General features: G+C 60.4%; 1 protein-coding gene across 1 annotated transcript; it reads left to right on the top strand.

The window, feature by feature from the left end:
* The first annotated feature begins 6,565 nt into the window (after positions 1-6,565).
* On the top strand, positions 6,566-15,852 carry MAB21L4 (mab-21 like 4). The gene is made up of 5 exons (XM_081095718.1): positions 6,566-7,764; positions 11,086-11,311; positions 12,794-12,947; positions 14,249-14,605; positions 15,416-15,852. The coding sequence occupies exons 1-5, from the start codon at positions 7,257-7,259 to the stop codon at positions 15,506-15,508; spliced, it is 1,338 nt and encodes a 445-aa protein (XP_080951844.1). The 5' UTR covers positions 6,566-7,256; the 3' UTR covers positions 15,509-15,852.
* Positions 15,853-16,082: the final 230 nt, after the last annotated feature.

The following is a 16,082-nucleotide window of genomic DNA, read 5'->3' as shown; positions in this document are numbered from 1 at the left end:
CGTTCAGCCAGGCCAGTGTCCCACCCCACCTGTCTCCCCTCGGGGCCTTGTTCCAAGCTGGACCTACCCCAGCTGGGCTGATGCCGATGGGAGTCCCTGTTGGGGAGGGGTGGCGCTGGAGTAGGCCCTAAAGCCAGAAGTGACTATCCCTCTGATGAGAGGAGGCCATTTGGGGGCCCTGGGGATGGGTGTGTCCCTCTGAGGCCACCAGGATGGACACCGCGGGTGAGCATACCTGTGCCCAGTGCTGCAGGAGGTGGGGCAGCCTGAGTGGCTGGGGCACTTCCTCAGAACCGAAGCTCACTGAAGCCTCCTGTGCTCTGTCCTGCTCCTGATGTCCTCAGGGGCTCCAGCCACCCTCCCCTTCCCGAGAAGACAGTTATAAGGGTGCCCCATGCAAAGACAGGCCAGCTCTCAGGGCCAGACACAGCCCCACTGGGCATCGGGGCTGGCGTGGGTTTATGGGGCAGTTCCTAGGGCACCAGGGCCTAGGCTGTCCCTCTGATCCCGGCCCCTCTGGTCTAGTAGTGAGTTCTGGCTCCTGAAGTCACAAAGCGGAGGTCCAGATTCAGAGCCCAGGGGACCGACGCCATGGCTTGGGCATCCTCTTGGCACCCAAGGCTTCCTGCAGCATCCCTGAGTCCTGGAGCCCCTGTGGGCCTGGAGGATGAGCCCAGAGGAGCTTGGGAGGGAGGGATGGTGGAGGGGCAGGCCAGCATTTCCTGCTGCTCAGAGGCTGGACCTCCTCTGACAGGAGGATGTGGCCCTGTCCTCTGGTGAGAGTTCCTGCCTTGGGCAGGGGGGAGGGGGTACCAGTGTAATTTGGGTGCTTAGGCCATGGGGGGTGAGATACTGCAGAGGTCGGTGTGTCCATCTGTGAAGGTCACTCAGATGAGTCTAAATAAGGCTCCAGTCACTGGAAACCATGACAGTTGGTGCCTTGAGGTGGGTGGGGCCATCCTGCCATGCCCCTCCCCCCAACCCTGATCTCAGCTTGCCCACTCCCCCTTGACCCCACCCTGCATGCTCTCCTCGGGGAGCCTTCTCCGCCCCCTCAAGGCCCACACAGGGCCTGTGCATACCCTGGAGCCTCACTGCCTGATGTCCATGCTTGCAGCTTCTGGGCCTGGGCCCTCCATGGACTAGGAGGAGAACTGAGGGCAGAGTCAGCGCTGAGCCTGGGCACAGCCCCAGGGAAATGTCTGGAATGAGTAGATGTGATAGGAGTCCTCACCATGCAGGTCGCTCCTCTGTGGGATGGACGGGCAGGCAGGGAGGCACGGCTGGTCCTGACCTACATCCTGACTGAGCTGGACTCAGCCAGCCGGGGCCCTGAACTGCCTGCTCCCTGGGGTTCAAGAAAGTGCTCAGAGGGCAGGCAGCCTCGCTCACCACGTGTCCAGAATGTGCTTGCCTCCCCTTGTCTGTGCAGAAGGCCCTCACAGATGGGCCATGGCTGCGTTTTGTCACTGCTCCTTCCTCCAAGCGGGAAACTCACTGGATTTCACTCGGCCCCACCGTGTCACTCACAGACTGCATTTCCAGCTCCCCTGGGACAATCCAAGTCCTGGCGGGGTCGGGCCCATGTGTGGGCCCGGGGGACACAGGGGTGGGGCAGGGACTGGGGAAGGGGAGGCAGAACTCAGCTAGCCTCACCTTTTTCTGTCTCCTGCTGGCCCCAGGGACACCAGAATTTGCCACCCCTGGCCCAGATCCTCTCTAAGAGGAGAGGGGACCTCAAAATTCACATGAAAGCTTTTGTACTTCCCGGTGCGCGGCCAGTCACTCCTGCCCTTGGTCGGCCTCTCGTCCTCACCCTGACAGACAGGCTTGCTGTGGGTGGGACACCCAGTTCTGACGTGTCCTCCAAAGACGGGTCATATGGAGGGCAATCGGGGAAGAGGGTGAGAGGCCACAGAGGAATGTGGTGCCCCCTGTCCCAGCCCTCTGGGCCTCCAGGCTGCCAGTCCCGCGCCAATCAGCTCTGGCATCTGCCTGTCTTCCCACCCCTGTCTGTACTCTTGGTGACTCTGCCCTGGGGACCGGTACTCTCCTGCACTCCCTACAGACATCTCTCCCGAAGGAGAGGAGTGGTTCCTGCCTGTGGCTGTGGCTCAGCTGAGAGACGGTTCGGTTCGCAGCCTCTAAGGGCGCATCCCCTGCAGGTGCCAGACAGGAAGCAGGCTGTGCATTCCTCCGTTGAACCAAAATACAGCCCTGCTCGGGACAGTGGCTGGGGCACTGGCTCCGTCACCGCCCAGAACTGCTGACTGGGGCCAAGGCTGACTGTCCTCCTGCCCGATGGTAGGTGCCCAGGCCCCTGGTGTCTGTGTTCCCCTGGCCATCTGTCCATGTCTGAGGCCTGGTTTGGGGACAGCAGTGGAGACCCTGTAAAGGGGTGGTTGGGTCAGGGAAGACACTGGAAGGCTCACAGTGGGGGACACTACCAGGTCAGCCTCTCAGGGTCACCACAGTGGACCCCTGGGCATATGTGCTGCAGGAGAGAACTCTCACTCCCTTCCCTCTCCATCCAGCTCTTGGGGCCTCTCTTTGCCTCTGGCCCCCTGCCCAGAGGACCACAGGGGGCTATCAGCCCTGGTTGGTGGGAGGAATCCAGACTGTGGTCAATCCTGAGAGGTTCCTTGGGACAGAACCCACCTGCATTCATCTATTCAAAGGGTTGCCTGAGGAGGATGCTAGGCACGCTGTGGGGGCCCATCCTGGGGCAGGGGTACGGGGGTGACTCATGGACCCTGCCCTCTGTCCCTTGCTTTCATGGGGTGGCTAAAATGAAATCCCAGACACTGCATTGCAATGAAGAAAGGAGCTTGTGGGGGGGGGGTGGGGAGGAGCTCTGCTGGGGTGACTGGAACTTGGAGCTGTTAGGGCCTAAAGCCCTGCCGAGCACCTAAACGGAAGAGCTAAGGCTGTACGACTCTTAGAAGAAAACACGGGGGGAAATCTTCACGGCCTTGGAGTTGGCAACAATTGCTTAGATATGACACCAAAAGCACAGGGAACAAAAGAAAAGAAAGACAAATTGGAAAAATTAAAAACTTTGTGCTTCAAAGGATGATATTGAGAGTGAAAAGGCAGCCCAGAGAATGGGAAAAAATACTTGCAAATCATGAATCTGATATTAGATTTAATGTCCAGAATACATAGAGAACTCTTATAACTCAACAACAAACCCCCCAAACACCTTAATTTAAAAATGGGTAAAGGACTTGAATAGACATCCCCAAAGAAGATACATGACTGGCCAACCAGCCCATGAAAAGATGCTCAACAGTGCCTGTGATGGGAAACGCCAATCGAACCACACCACAGTGATGCCTCTTCATCCATCAGGATGGCTGCTGTCAAAACCCCAGGAAATAACAGTGTCAGGAGGGTGTGGGGAAACTGGAGCCCTGAGCACTGTTGGTGGGAACGTAAAATGGTGCAGCTCCTGTGGAAAACAGTAGGAAGTTTCCTCAAAAATTAAACGTAGATTCCCATATGATCCAGCAATTCCACTTCTGGGGATACACCCAAAGAATTGCAAGCAGGGTTTCGAAGAGATATTTGCAAACCCATGTTCACAGCAGCATCACTCACTGCAGCTAAAACATGGGAGCAACCCCCGTGTCCATGGACGGATGAAAAAACAAAGGAAATGTGGTGCATCCACACGGGGAACATCAGCCTTAGAAAGGAAGGAATCGTGACACGGGCTACCACATGCATGTAAGTGGAATCATACCATCTCCATCTTCTTCTGGTTGGCTGATTTCACTCAGCACATGTCCTCAAGGAGCTCCTACTCCTCACATATGTGAGGCCCTTGGAGGATCCGAGTCATAGAGACAGAAGGTGTGATGGTGGGTGCCGGGGTCGGGGCAGGAGCTGGGGAGTTTGTGTTTAATTGAGACAGGGTTTCATTTTGGGAAGAAGAGCTCTGGAGATGGATGCTGATGTTGGCAGCACCATGTTAATGTCCTGATGTCACTGAATTGTACAGTTAAATGATAAGATGATAAATTTTCTTACGTTTATTTGTCACAATAAAAAACCCCGAATATTCCAACCCTGCCTGCAGCACCAGGGGCTGGATCTTCTCCCACACATGGCAGCCACAGCGGAGGTCTAGTCGGTTCCCGAGTCCAGGCTGTGCGATAGATCCACCCTCTGGGGGAGGGTTGGGGGGAGCTCCGGTCTGGCCCTGTGCTGACTGAATGGCCCCTGGCTGCTCTGTGTGGCCCCACTCAGGGCCACGCCCACTTGAGCCCCTTCTCCACACCACCCTTTCCCAGCCCCTGCGGAGGCCCCTTGGAGCCTTCCTGTCCCCACGGGCCCCTGCCCACGCCTGTCCTGGCTGCGGCTGCCGCTGGCCTCCTTCCTGCTTTGCAAATCTCCACGGCTCAGCTGTCTGCTCCTCACTTGCTTCTGCCAGGGTCCGAGGGCAGGCACTTCCCCGAGGACAATGCTGGTCGGCCACATACCTGCTTCTCCTTCGGGGGCCCTGAGAGTCTACAAACAGCTGGACAGCCCCCACCAGACAGGCTTACCCCTCACAACCCCAGCCCATGTTCTATAAGGAAGGGTCTTCCTGCTTCGCCAGCCTCTCCATTAACCTTGGGGTGAGTTGTCCCGGCACCTCCTTCCACACCTAGTCCTGCCTGTTTCCTGCCTTGAAGGAGCGGCAGGGGTGGAGGAGATGGGCACACCCAGGAGCTGGGGCTCTGTGGGAGGAGGAGGCAGGCCAGCGCTGGCTGTGTCACATCGGGGCCTGGGACTCCTCCCGAGGGGCCTGGCTTACCCTCTCAGCAAGCCCCTCACCACGTAGGGATTTTCACTCCTCACCGGGTGCTGAGACGCGGGGGTTTGGGTGGAAGGCCCCTCCCGCCCTCTTGTCAGCACCTCTGGGAATTCCTGAAATACAGGATCTGTGCTCTCACCTTGAATTACATGGAGGTGGAAGCTGGACAAACATGCAATCGAAGTTGTTGTGTGAGCTTCGAGCAATCCCCTTCCTGAGCCACCAAGGCCCCGATGGAACGATGGAACGCTTCCGATATGCCCACACCGGGTCCTGCTCCCCTCACTCACCACACCACCCTGCTCTCAGGGTGGTGGGCTGGGCTGTGGCCTGCAGGTCTCTGGCCAAACGCTTCCCAGGCGAGCAGGCACCTGCATCTCCTGTGCCAGCAGCCCGGTCCTCCCCGCTCTGCCCTGCCTGGTCCAGGTGCAGCTTATGACCATCTTCCTGGCCTTCACCTGTCCACAGCTCCAAGGCCTTGTCCAAGTGCCTGTGGCCACCTTCATGTGGGCTCCAGGACACACTGAAGACCATTCCCCACCCAGGGAGACTGTCTGACAGTGTGACCCTCTGATTTTGTCCCCCTCCCAACTGCCAGTGCTCACAGGGCCACTCCCCTCCCTCCTCCCCTAGCCTAGCGGGGACAACCCCTGCTCCACTGTCTCCTGATGGGCAGCTGGTGGGGTGTGGAGCTGGAGCTTGTCCTGACTCAGAGCCCTGGGCGCTTTGGGTAGACAGGGGTCCATTTGTCCCCTGGGTAAGTTCAGAGACAGTTGTAAGATTCCTGGGAAAGTGGAGGAACGTGAGAATCCCGAGAATCCCACTCGCAGACAAGGGAAGCCACTACAGGAACAGGACCCAAGACTGAGAGTCACGATGAGGGCTGTAGGACCAGCTCCCCTGCAGCCACGCCCCTCCCTCTAGGCCAGAGTCCCCTGGAGACAGGGGGGTCATGCAAAGCAGTGTGTGCAGGGAAAAGATCGGGATGCGGGTGTTATGTGAGGTCCTGGGGGAGGGGCAGAATGCTCTGGGCAACCCCCAAGGACAGCGCTGGGCCAGGTTTGAGGAGGGAAATGTCTTGTTTGATTGTGTCGTGGGCTCCCCAGTCAGGTGGGGAGCTCCCTGTCCTAGGAGGCATGGAAGCAGAGACCCATTCACTGGGGCTGCAGCTCCACAGAAGGGCTTCCAAGCACCAGGAAGTGAGTGCCTTGGATCCGGTTCTGCCCACAGCTCTGACTCAGGCACACGATCTGACTCAGGCACGTAGCTCCCGGGTGGGCTGCGGGTGTGGGAGGGCATGTTTGTGATAGCTGTCAGCCTTCTCCATGGAGCCGTCTCCAGTTTGCTGTTTACAGAAGCTCCAGGGGGCGCGGGTGTGTGTGTGTGTGTGTGGGGGGGGGGGGGCGGGTACCTGAAGCACACGGCCAGCCTGGAGGGGCCAAGGGTCATAGGGGCGGCTCCCACCTGCTGGTTGGGACTTGCTCAGCCCTGAGCAGAGAGGCAGTTGGGCTGGGCAGGGTGCCCAGCACAGGTGCTGGAGGGGCTGGCAGGCGGGGCTTTTCAGCCCCAAGAGGTGGAGCCAAGGAGACTTCCCCTAGAACCAGACTCACTCCAGCTCCAGGCCCAGGTGGGTACTCTTCTCAAGCTGAAGGGCAGGTGGGGTGGGGGACAGGCAACTTGAGGGCCCAAAGCTGGTGGTGGGCATCAGGGGGCACTGGACACAGGCCTTGCAGGAGCAAGGGGCAGGATTCACACCTGGACTTTGGTGGGCCCCAAGTTGGAAGTTCCCAGCTTCAAGGTGGGGGCACAGGTACCTGAGGGAATGCTCAGGTTACTATGGAAATGCAGTCCCCAGCTCTGGCCTGAGGCTGTTGCTTTTAGGATGCCTCAGAGAGTGACAGCTGGGAGGTGGTGGCCCAGAGACGGCCTCCACACTCAGGGGGCCCTGCCTCACCTTTCACATCTCAGCAAAAGGGGATATCTCGTGTCCAAACACCAATCTAGTGGGGTGGTGGTGGTGGGGTGATGTCACAGAGACCCTGAGGCTGCTGCCACTGGGATAAGGATGGGAGGGGGGACAAAAACAGGCCGCCGCCTCCAGGGACAGCACAGTAGCAGGGTGGGGGTAGGGGGGAGCCAGGCCCAGGAGGGTGGGAGTCTCAGCTTGAATGTGCCATGGGCCTAGAGGCTGAGGCAGTGTGAGAGAGGGAGGTGCCCAGCGAGGCCGCTCCCCCTGTAAACAGGCCCCCTCTCTGCCTGCCCCTGTGGCATTCCTAATTGTTGATGATTGACTCACCCTCACTTCAAAGGCTTGGGCCAAGTTCAGCTATTTAACCTGCTGCACCCCACATCACTCTGGAATTCTGCTCTGTGGGGAGCTGGTGCCCCACCTGCGGACCTGCTCCTCACCTGGGCAGGTGCCTCCTCCCGGCTTCGGCACAGCCCCTCCAGGGCTATGTCCTCTGCCTTGGCCCCAGGCATGGCCGTGCAGGTGCCCCTGTGGCACCACTACCTGCAGGCCATCCGCTCGCGGGAGGCCTCCCGAGCGCAGGACTACCAGCGTGCAGAGAACGTGCTGCTCACCGTGCTGGAGCGCGTGCATGCCCAGGACCCCCGCTTCCTTGTGGATTACTCCCGAGACCTGGAGGCCTTGCAGTTTGCCCTGCGCTCCTCGGACAGCCCAGTGGACATGGAGGTGCCTCTGAAGGTGGACGCGGAAGCCCTCCTGAGTGAGGAGCCAGGGGCCGGCGAGATGGGCGATGGACCCGTGACCTGCCGCCTGGGTGTCCCTCGAGAAGGGGCCGGCTTGGAGCAGTGGGTGACTGACGACGTCTTCACCGCCTCCTTGAACAGCAGCGCCAAGTGCTGTGGCCACATTGTGCCCAGCAAGGTCCTGCACGTCCTCAAGGACCTTCTGGTGGCTGCCATCGTGCACTGCAAGCACCATGGCCTCATCACGCCAGGTAGTGGGCAAGCTCTCTGTGCATGAATGAATGCATACGTGTGATGGTGGTGTGTGCACGCACACCTGTGTGAGTGCTCAGTGTGTGTGTCAGGGGCACACGAGTTGGGGACATCGCTCTGAGTTCTCAGAAGACATGTTTCATGTTATTTGAGTTTTACATGGTGATTTTGATAGTGACAGTAACCTTTTAAGGGATGCTACTTTGTAAGCTGCTGGAAACTATGACGAGTGTGCTGTTTTCCAGCTGATTTGCTTCAGGAGGGTCCCTGATGCAGTTCTGTCGTCAGTCCCAGCTGGACCTGACAGTCCTCCCAGCTGTCCTCACTTCCAGCCTCTGGTCACATTGCCCTGGGACAGGACACTGTGTGTGTGTGTGACTGTGGTATTGTGAAGGCATGTACATGTGTGAGCCTGCACACATGTGAGTGTGGGTGTGTGCATACATGCACATGTGTGCACAGGACTGGTTCAACTTATGGCCCGGTTGCTAATTGATGTCTTGAGCCCCAAGTGGGATCGGTGGCAGGTACCTTCAGTTGAGCCAGGGGTCTGGCCTCAGTCTCTCCTCTGGTGCCTTGTTGATGTGGTCTGGATGGTGGCCCACTCAAGGTGGGCAGGGCCAGGAGTGGCAGGCTCCCTGCTCCCCAGGACTATGAGGGGCTAAGCACAGGTGCGGGTTGTACAGGGCCCAGGACAGTGGGGCCCGGGGTGAGGAAGTCCATCTTCCTGGGGGTCAGGAAAAAGACATCAGGTTGTCCTGACAGGCAATTAGGGACTGAAATAGAAAGTCCTGCCTCCTTGGGAGGGACAGATATGCGTGGGGGTGGCTGCACCTGGTATTAGTTTGGACCTCACATCTGCCATTAGGTCAGTGAGTGGGGATGGTCAGACCCGTGATGGACGGTGACCTGCCCCAGGTTGCCCAGGTGTGGAGCCCAGGTGTGGAGCACAGGTGTGGAGCCCAGGCTCCGGCCCACCTGGTGACATGGTGACCTTAGCCACCTGGGCAGCCCACAGGACCAACCTCCTTCCTGTGGGTTCTAGGGAAGCCGGGCATCCTTCTCCATGCTGATGTAAAGATTCCGAAGGAGGCCAGGCTTCTGGATAGACTTGTAACACAGGAGGCGTGGCTTCCCATCCCAGTCCCTTCCCAGACCTGGCTGGTGACTTGGGCAGTTGGCCCTCATCTCAGGGCTGATGACAGACACTGCCCTCACAGGGTGGCCGGGCCTGTCATTAGCTGCTCCTAAAGCCCGGCCTGCAGACATCTTAGCTGACCATCTCTGAACCTTCCAATTATCGAAGGCAGCACTGGCAAGGCCTTTCTGTCTTCTTCTGAGACCTAGCCTGGCTGTTCCCACCTGGTCCTGCCACCTTCAGGCCCTCCGTCCTGCCTAGGGGACAGACCCACCAATTGGTTGAGCACAAGGCTCTGCCCAGCCCGGGGTCCTTCAGGCACATTCTAGGCTGCCAGGCCCCTCCTCGCCTTCCCCAGGTCCCCTCATCCTGGCTGAGAAGGCAGCCACACCCAGGGGCTGGCCAACCTGCATGCAGGAAAATTCCAAGCATTGTTTCCTGACACCTCCCTTAAAAGGAAGTGTGCAGCTGCAGGTGACAAGGTTCAGGCTGTCCACCCCACCCCCAACCCCACCCTGGGAGCCCCTGGGAACTGTGACACCAGGCCAGACTGGTGGGGAGTGGCTGGGATGGGTGGCAGGTGTGGCTGGCTACCTTCCAAGCCACCATTTCATGGACAAAATGTGTGACCAGTGGTAGCTAAGGAAATGAAGTCACCTGTGGCTTTGCATGACAGGTGCCTCAAATGCTAAAAGGGTGGGACTGGGGATCGCGGGACCCCTCTCTCTCTGTAACTGATGGGAAAACTGATGCCCATTCAGGGGGTGGAGTAGCCCAGGTGGCGGGGACAGGACCAGCCCTGGGCTGGGTCCCAGGAGGGCCTAAGAGCTGCCCTGCAGGAGATTAGGAGGAGGGGTATACAGATGGGGTCCTGGTTCCTTTCTGGAGGACCCCCCAGGGCCCTGGACTCTCCAGGGCAGACTGTGTATGCGGTAGGACAGGGGAAGGACAACTGAGGGAGAAGGCCAGTGTGCCGGTATCCCCCACCTCCCGAGCCCCAGGCCCATGACCCCATGGAACGCCCCTTCTGGGTGGTCTGGGGCCTCTGTGTAGGGGAGTAGGCTCTGGGCTGGGCCCCCTGGGGCCTGAGTGGGAAGGGGATCGGGAAGCATTTTTTCTAGAATGTTCTGTCTCCCCTACCCCCCAGATGCCAGTGGACTTTAGGGCAGCCAGGCTTGTCCACTGTGAGCCTTCAGGGAGGGCCTCCTGGATGCTGGGCACCGAGCCTGCTCCTCCTAACCCCAGGCCTTCAGGGGCATTGTTCATTCCCTTCTGAGCAGACTTGTCCTTCACTTCCCAGCCCCTCCCATGAGGGGTGTCTGAGCTGGCAGACAAGCCACTCAGAGAGAAGTGTTAGAGCCCTCCTGACCTTCCTCCTTGAGAGAGGGGCAGGTCTCAGAACCATCTGGGGGGTGGAGGGTTGGGCTGGTGGGCCCTTGGGCCCAGCCCATGGGGCAGTGTCCAGGACCACTGGCCGAGGGCCCTGCCCTGGGGCAGACCTGCTCCTCTTGGGTTGTGGCCTCTCCTGGCCCAGCCTGGGCAGCTGCTGCCACCCCTCCTCCAGCAGAGAGGGCTGCAGGGGACATGGCCATGGGGTGGAACAGAGCCCGGGTCAGGAGGGCCTGGGGAGATGCCCATAGGGAAGCCTCACTGCACCCTCACTGCACGAGTCAGCCGCTGGGTTGTGGGAACACATACCACAGCCAGGCGCTTAAACAACTTAAATTAGGCTGGAAGTCCAAGGCCACGGGGTGGGCAGAGTTGGTTTCTCCTGAGGCCTCTGGCCAGTCCTCACACAGCTTCTTCTCTGGGTGGGATTCCCTGGCATCTCTTCCATAAGGACCAGACGTATCAGATTAGCACCCACCCCGATGGCCTCATTTTGCTTCCCCTTTTCTAAGACCCCCATCTCCACATACAACCACAGTCTGAGCTGCTGGGGGTTAGGGCTTCCACACCTGAGTCTGAGGGGGCACAATTCTGCCCATAACAGTCGTGCAGGCACCTGCGGGGCCAGCCCCACGCCTGGCTGAGGTTCCGTGTTGATACAGGTGTTGGGGGATGGAGGGGCCTGCAGGTGTGGGCCTGGATGGGGCCGACAGGGCTGCAGGTGAGGGCCGAGGAGTGTCTTGGGAAGGCAGGGTTAGGCACGGATGAGGGGCCAGCAGGGCGGTCATTGCAGGTTCTCTGAAGGCGGACAGCCTGCGGGAGGAGGCGCTTCACCTGTCGCTGCTGGTGTCCAGTGGCTGGAGGACCATCCGCTTCAACGTGGTGCCCGTGGTGCGGTGGAAGCACAGGGTGCCTGTCCTGGAGGGGGCCCAGCGGGCGCCCGGGTTCCCTGAAGGCAGCTTGAAAAGGATCATCAGCCAAGAGGTGGCCCTGGTGCCCGCCAGCGCCCAGCTCTGGAGGTAGGAGGCACCTCCTGGGTCAGTGGGGTCCTGGGGAGTGGACAGGGAGGGTCACACCCCGCTGCTCCGTGGGCATCTCTACCACACAGAGGTTACAGAAGTGTCAGGGGAATTCAGGGCACCCCTCCGAGCTTTGGGGAGTGGGCTGTGTGGTGGAACCCTTCATGACCAGCCCCGTGCACGAAAGCAGCAAAGAGGTCAGGTGGCTTGTCCAGGGTCCCGGCAGGTTCCAGGAGCAGCTGGGCGGGTGGTCAGGATCTAATGAGACAAAGTAGCACCGGGGCTTCACTCCATCCGGGCTGCTCTTCCTGATTAGTGTCCCCGCTCCCAGGAGTCCCCCACCCAAGGTAGTTAGTTGTGATGTCCTCTCCCTGGCCCGGCTGAGGAGCCCAGCGATCTCGGGGAGGGTGGCATCTGCTGGGAAGGGAGCCCGAGAAGGTTCTGTGGGAGGGTGGGAGGGAGTGGGGGGCACAGGGCAGAGGCTGAGCTCCCTTCAGACCCCACACCAGGGCCCGGCGACCCCCATTGGGATCTACGCTGCTTAACTGCAGCGGGCACACAGGTCACCATGACTTGGCCAGGGTGACCCACCTGCCAGCTCTCATGTCCGGGGTGAAGTATGCAGGTGGGTGATGTTTGTAAAACTGGTTATGCCTTTTTATGGTTTTCTGCTGCTCAGAAAGGCTCAGTAGAGCACCTGGGAGCCACCTCACCCACCTGGCCCATCTTTGCACAGAGCAGGGGCTGTGTTCAGGCTAGTGATGACGCCGGCTGCCGAGAAAGGGGAACAAGGGCTGGGCTGAGCAGTCATTTTTTGCAAGTAAATGGCCTTTCCTGTGCTCTGCCCACCACAGACTCAGGGGGCAGTTGACCGTCCAGTGTTGAGACTGCACACAGAGTGGGGACCCTGAGGGCACCATGCCCAGGTCGCACCCTCAATCACCCAGCAATCACACAGCTAGTGCCTCTGGTGTGCCCTGTGCTGTGGGCACTGCTGGGGGCAAGATTCTGAGCCCCTTTGTGGTCTGAAGCTGCCCGGTAGAGGCTGGCTGCCAGAGTGGGGCATGGAATGAAGACATCATACCTGCCAGGCTGCGGTGGCTCCTCCCACACCCCTGCCAGGAACCAGAAACCTCAGCTGCTCCACCCTGGGCTGCTGAGAGTGGCACCTTCCAGTCCCCATAAAAAGGCTTGGCTAGCCCAGAGGCTCCCCATGTCCCTCCGTGCTCTGTGTCTATGTGTCAACCAGACATTTCACACTAGACAGCCCTCTGCATGCCATTCCTGAAACATGCATGAAGCCCGGCTACATGCATCCCGCTAGCCGCTGCCAAGGCCTGGGCTGTCCCCTGGGGCTCGGGAGCTGCCCATCCTGGGGAGGCTTTCCTTTCTGGGAATATGCTGTGGATGTAGGGTGCCATCATGACACCTGGCTGAGGCCGAGATGCCGACCATGAGTGGTGTGTCTGTCTGGGCTCCCAGGGTCTCCATGGACTACCTGCTCACCAGGCTGCTCAGCGCACTGGGCTCCCTGCCGGGCCACCGCCTGGACAGCCTCTCCGTCCTGGACCGGGTCAACCACGAGAGCTGGTGCGACAGCGGCCAGAGCCCCGGCCTCACCTTTGATCACCTGAAGGTACGTGTGGGGCTTAGGAGCCCTGTTCCCACTCTGCTGGGCCTTTGTCTATCACCAGGGGCCCGGGGCAGGGGACCCCAGGTTGGGCCCTTGGGCCGGCTCTGACCGGTGCACAGCCTGGAGCAAGCTCTGAGTCAGAGGCTTCTGAGGCCTTGCCGGGTTCCCGGAGGCCCAAGCTCACAGTGACATCTGGCTGCTGAGTGCGGTGGCACCTCAGACCCGCCTTTGCCATCCCAGGGCTGGTGACCCCTGGGGCTCTCCTGGCCCTTTGGGTTGGGTGGCACACAGCCAGACTGCCCACCAGCTCGTGTCAGCCCTGGGAGGTGCCTGTCCTCCGGCCTGGAGTCTGTGAATGTTACCGGCCAGGATTCCCTCTCTGAGTGGAGCCAGCCCAGCCCTGGCACCCCTTCCTCTGCTGCCCAGTGGCTCCGTGACAGCACTGGAACAGTGTCCTCCTAGGGCTGGGCACTGCCAGGCGCTGGAAAAGTAGGGGCAGGAGCTCACAGGGTGGTGCAGGGGAAGTGGGTGGGGCCATGGAGTCTTGGGGTCTCTGCCCAGAATGGGTAGTGGGAGGCCTCAGAATGCTCCTCCATGACATGGGTTGAGGGTTAAGAGACGTGGTCCAACCTGGTGCAGAAGAAACTCTACCAGGAGTCCCCGTGCGACCTCAAGCCACTCACCGTCCCTCTCAGAACTCCATCCCACGCCCTGAGGGGGTGCCAACTTCTGAGGGGGTCCTTTGGAGTCTGACACAGGGTGGCTCCTGCAGTGAAGCAGGGGTGGTGGGACGGCAGAGGGAGAGGGGACTCAGGACCAGGGGCGGGAGGGCAGCCAGATAAGTCTAATTGTGGCTTTCAGACATATTCTGGGCTCAGGAGTCCTGGGCACACAGACTAGGGCAGGGACTGTCATGGAGTGGGGCCCTTAGGGTGGAGCTATAGGGCATGAGTAGGAGTTCAGTGGGAGTGGGGCATGAGGAAAGGGCCAGAGGGTGGGTAGGAGCCTCAAATCCCCTCAGAAGGGTCTTGGTGGCTGGCGTCGGGGTGCCAGGGAGGCATGGAGAGGAGGCTGGGTGGGGACCTGCTCAGCTGCAGTGCCCTCCTGCCCCCGGGAGTCAAGGGAGGCACCATGGTGGGCACAGCAGGTGGGAAGGGTCTAGGACTCACGCTGGGGCACCCAGGGGAGGTGTAAAGAGTGGGGGAAAGTGCTGTGGGCAGCGTCTTCTGGGGGGAGGAGAGGGGGAGGGCTGGAGGGTCCGTCCACACCCCGCCCCCAGGGCCTGGCCCCCTGTCTTCCCAAAGGCTGTGCTGCTCTGGGCCTCCGTGCTCTTCCCGGCGCCCGAGGACTGGGCGGAGCTGCAGGGCGCCGTGTACCGCCTGCTCGTGGTGCTGCTGTGCTGCTTGGCCACCAGGAACCTGCCCCACTTCCTCCACCCCGAGCACAACCTGCTGCAGGACACCAGCCTGGACCTCAATGCCCTCTACCAGCGCGTGGAGCACTTCGCCAGCCAGCCTGAGGCGTCCCTGCGCATCCACGTCACCCACCTGGGCCGCAGCCCCCCGCCGCGCATCGGCCACGGGGTCAAGGCGCTCCTGCAGCTGCCCGCCAGCGACCCCACCTACTGGGCCACCGCCTACTTTGATGTCCTGCTGGACAAGGTGGGCGCAGACAGTTGAGGGGGCCTTGGGCAGACCTCTGCCAGGGTCAGGAGCTTGAGCAAGGAGGTTGGGTCAGGTCAGGCCTCTAGACAGCTTCTGTCAGGAAAGGATGTGACATTGGGATCAGATAGGCCATGATTGCCCCCTGCCCACCAGTGGCCCCAGAGGCCCAGGACCGCTTTCTCGGAAGTAGGGAAGCATGCCCAAGCCTGGCCCTTGTTCTCCCCAGAACCACCCAAACCCACAGTGAGAGCACTCAGAGCCCCAGCAGCTACCCCGGGCTCCATTCCTCCTGAAGGGGTGTGGCCTCTGTGGGCCTCATCGGCAGGTTCCCTGGACCCAGCAGTCCCATGCCAGGTCTCTTGGCATTTAGGGGGTGCCTGTCTGCTCCACCAGCTGCCCCTCTCAAGCCCCAAGGTTCCACCAGCTCTGCTGACCCTCCCTTCCCCCCGTCCCTGGGAGCCCCCTCCTACTCCTCCCCCAAGGGCTATCCCCGCCTTCATGCCAAAGAGCCAACATGTCCCCTTCCAGGGTACACTCAGGGACATGGAGTGATGGTAGCGGGAAGGGTAACCCACATTCAGGCCTCAGCAAGCACCTGCCCAGGCCTCCTTGGTGTCAGGCCATCCAGGGACACCTGGGTGTGAGGAAGGCCCTAGGCAGGTCCAGCTTCAGGGAGGACTGTCCAGGTGAGACCCAGAGGCAGGAAGCCCAGTGGTCAGGGACAGGTGCTATCCCATGCTGTGCCTGGGGCCCAGTGATGGACTCCCAGATGTCTCTGTGACCCCTCTGTCCCTGTCCTGCCCGCAGTTCCAGGTCTTCCACATCCAGGATAAGGACCGGATCTCGGCCATGCAGAGCATATTCCGGAAGACCAAGACCCTGGGCGGTGAGGACAGCTGAGTGGGTGCCTGGGCTCTGCCGCTGCTGCACTGCCCCACGGAGGCTCCTGGGACACGGGCAGAGGCCTTCACCTTGAGGCGGGTGGTGGGTCTTGGAGGGATTTTGTCCGGGGGGGTGGCCTCATGGGAGTCTAAGAGTGCAGGACAGTGGGCCTCTGGGAGCAGCTGCCTCGTCTCCAGGGGTGAGGGGCGTGTGCTTCTTGTGTCCATCCACCTGCGTGGTGCCATCAAGACTCAGAAAACTCAGTGTCTGGACCTGAGGACTCGTCCCGTCTGTGTCAAATGCCACTCCATGAGGTGAAATACTATGTGTCTGATCTGGAATAAATTAATGCACTCCCAGGGAATAGCAAGAGTTCTTGTACCTGCCCACCTACCACAAGCACAAGGATGGGGCCTGCAGCCTCACTGGATTCTGGAGATGCGGTTACCTCCTTGGGGAGGTCCATTTGTTGGCTGGCTCGGAGATGGTGAGTTCTGAGTGGGTCAAAGCACAGATTGGCTGTCCAGCAGGTTCATGGGCTGGGGACCCTGGAAAACCCTAGCATGGAAGCTGAGGTTCTGCAGCAGAGAAC

The sequence above is a fragment of the Myotis nattereri genome, assembly GCF_964212035.1.
Source record: "Myotis nattereri genome assembly, chromosome: 7".
Classification (NCBI taxonomy): domain Eukaryota; kingdom Metazoa; phylum Chordata; class Mammalia; order Chiroptera; family Vespertilionidae; genus Myotis; species Myotis nattereri.
Note: the sequence above shows the minus strand (reverse complement) of the source record. Positions and strands in the feature narration are given on the sequence as shown.

What these genes read in the sequence shown, in the direction of transcription:
- MAB21L4 (XM_081095718.1), top strand. Translation starts at nt 7,257, where the DNA reads ATGTCCTCTGCCTTGGCCCCAGGCATGGCCGTGCAGGTGCCCCTGTGG. An exon ending in CCATGGCCTCATCACGCCAG is followed by an intron (nt 7,765 to 11,085) that starts GTAGTGGGCAAG and finishes CGGTCATTGCAG; the next exon opens with GTTCTCTGAAGGCGGACAGC. An exon ending in TTGATGTCCTGCTGGACAAG is followed by an intron (nt 14,606 to 15,415) that starts GTGGGCGCAGAC and finishes TCCTGCCCGCAG; the next exon opens with TTCCAGGTCTTCCACATCCA.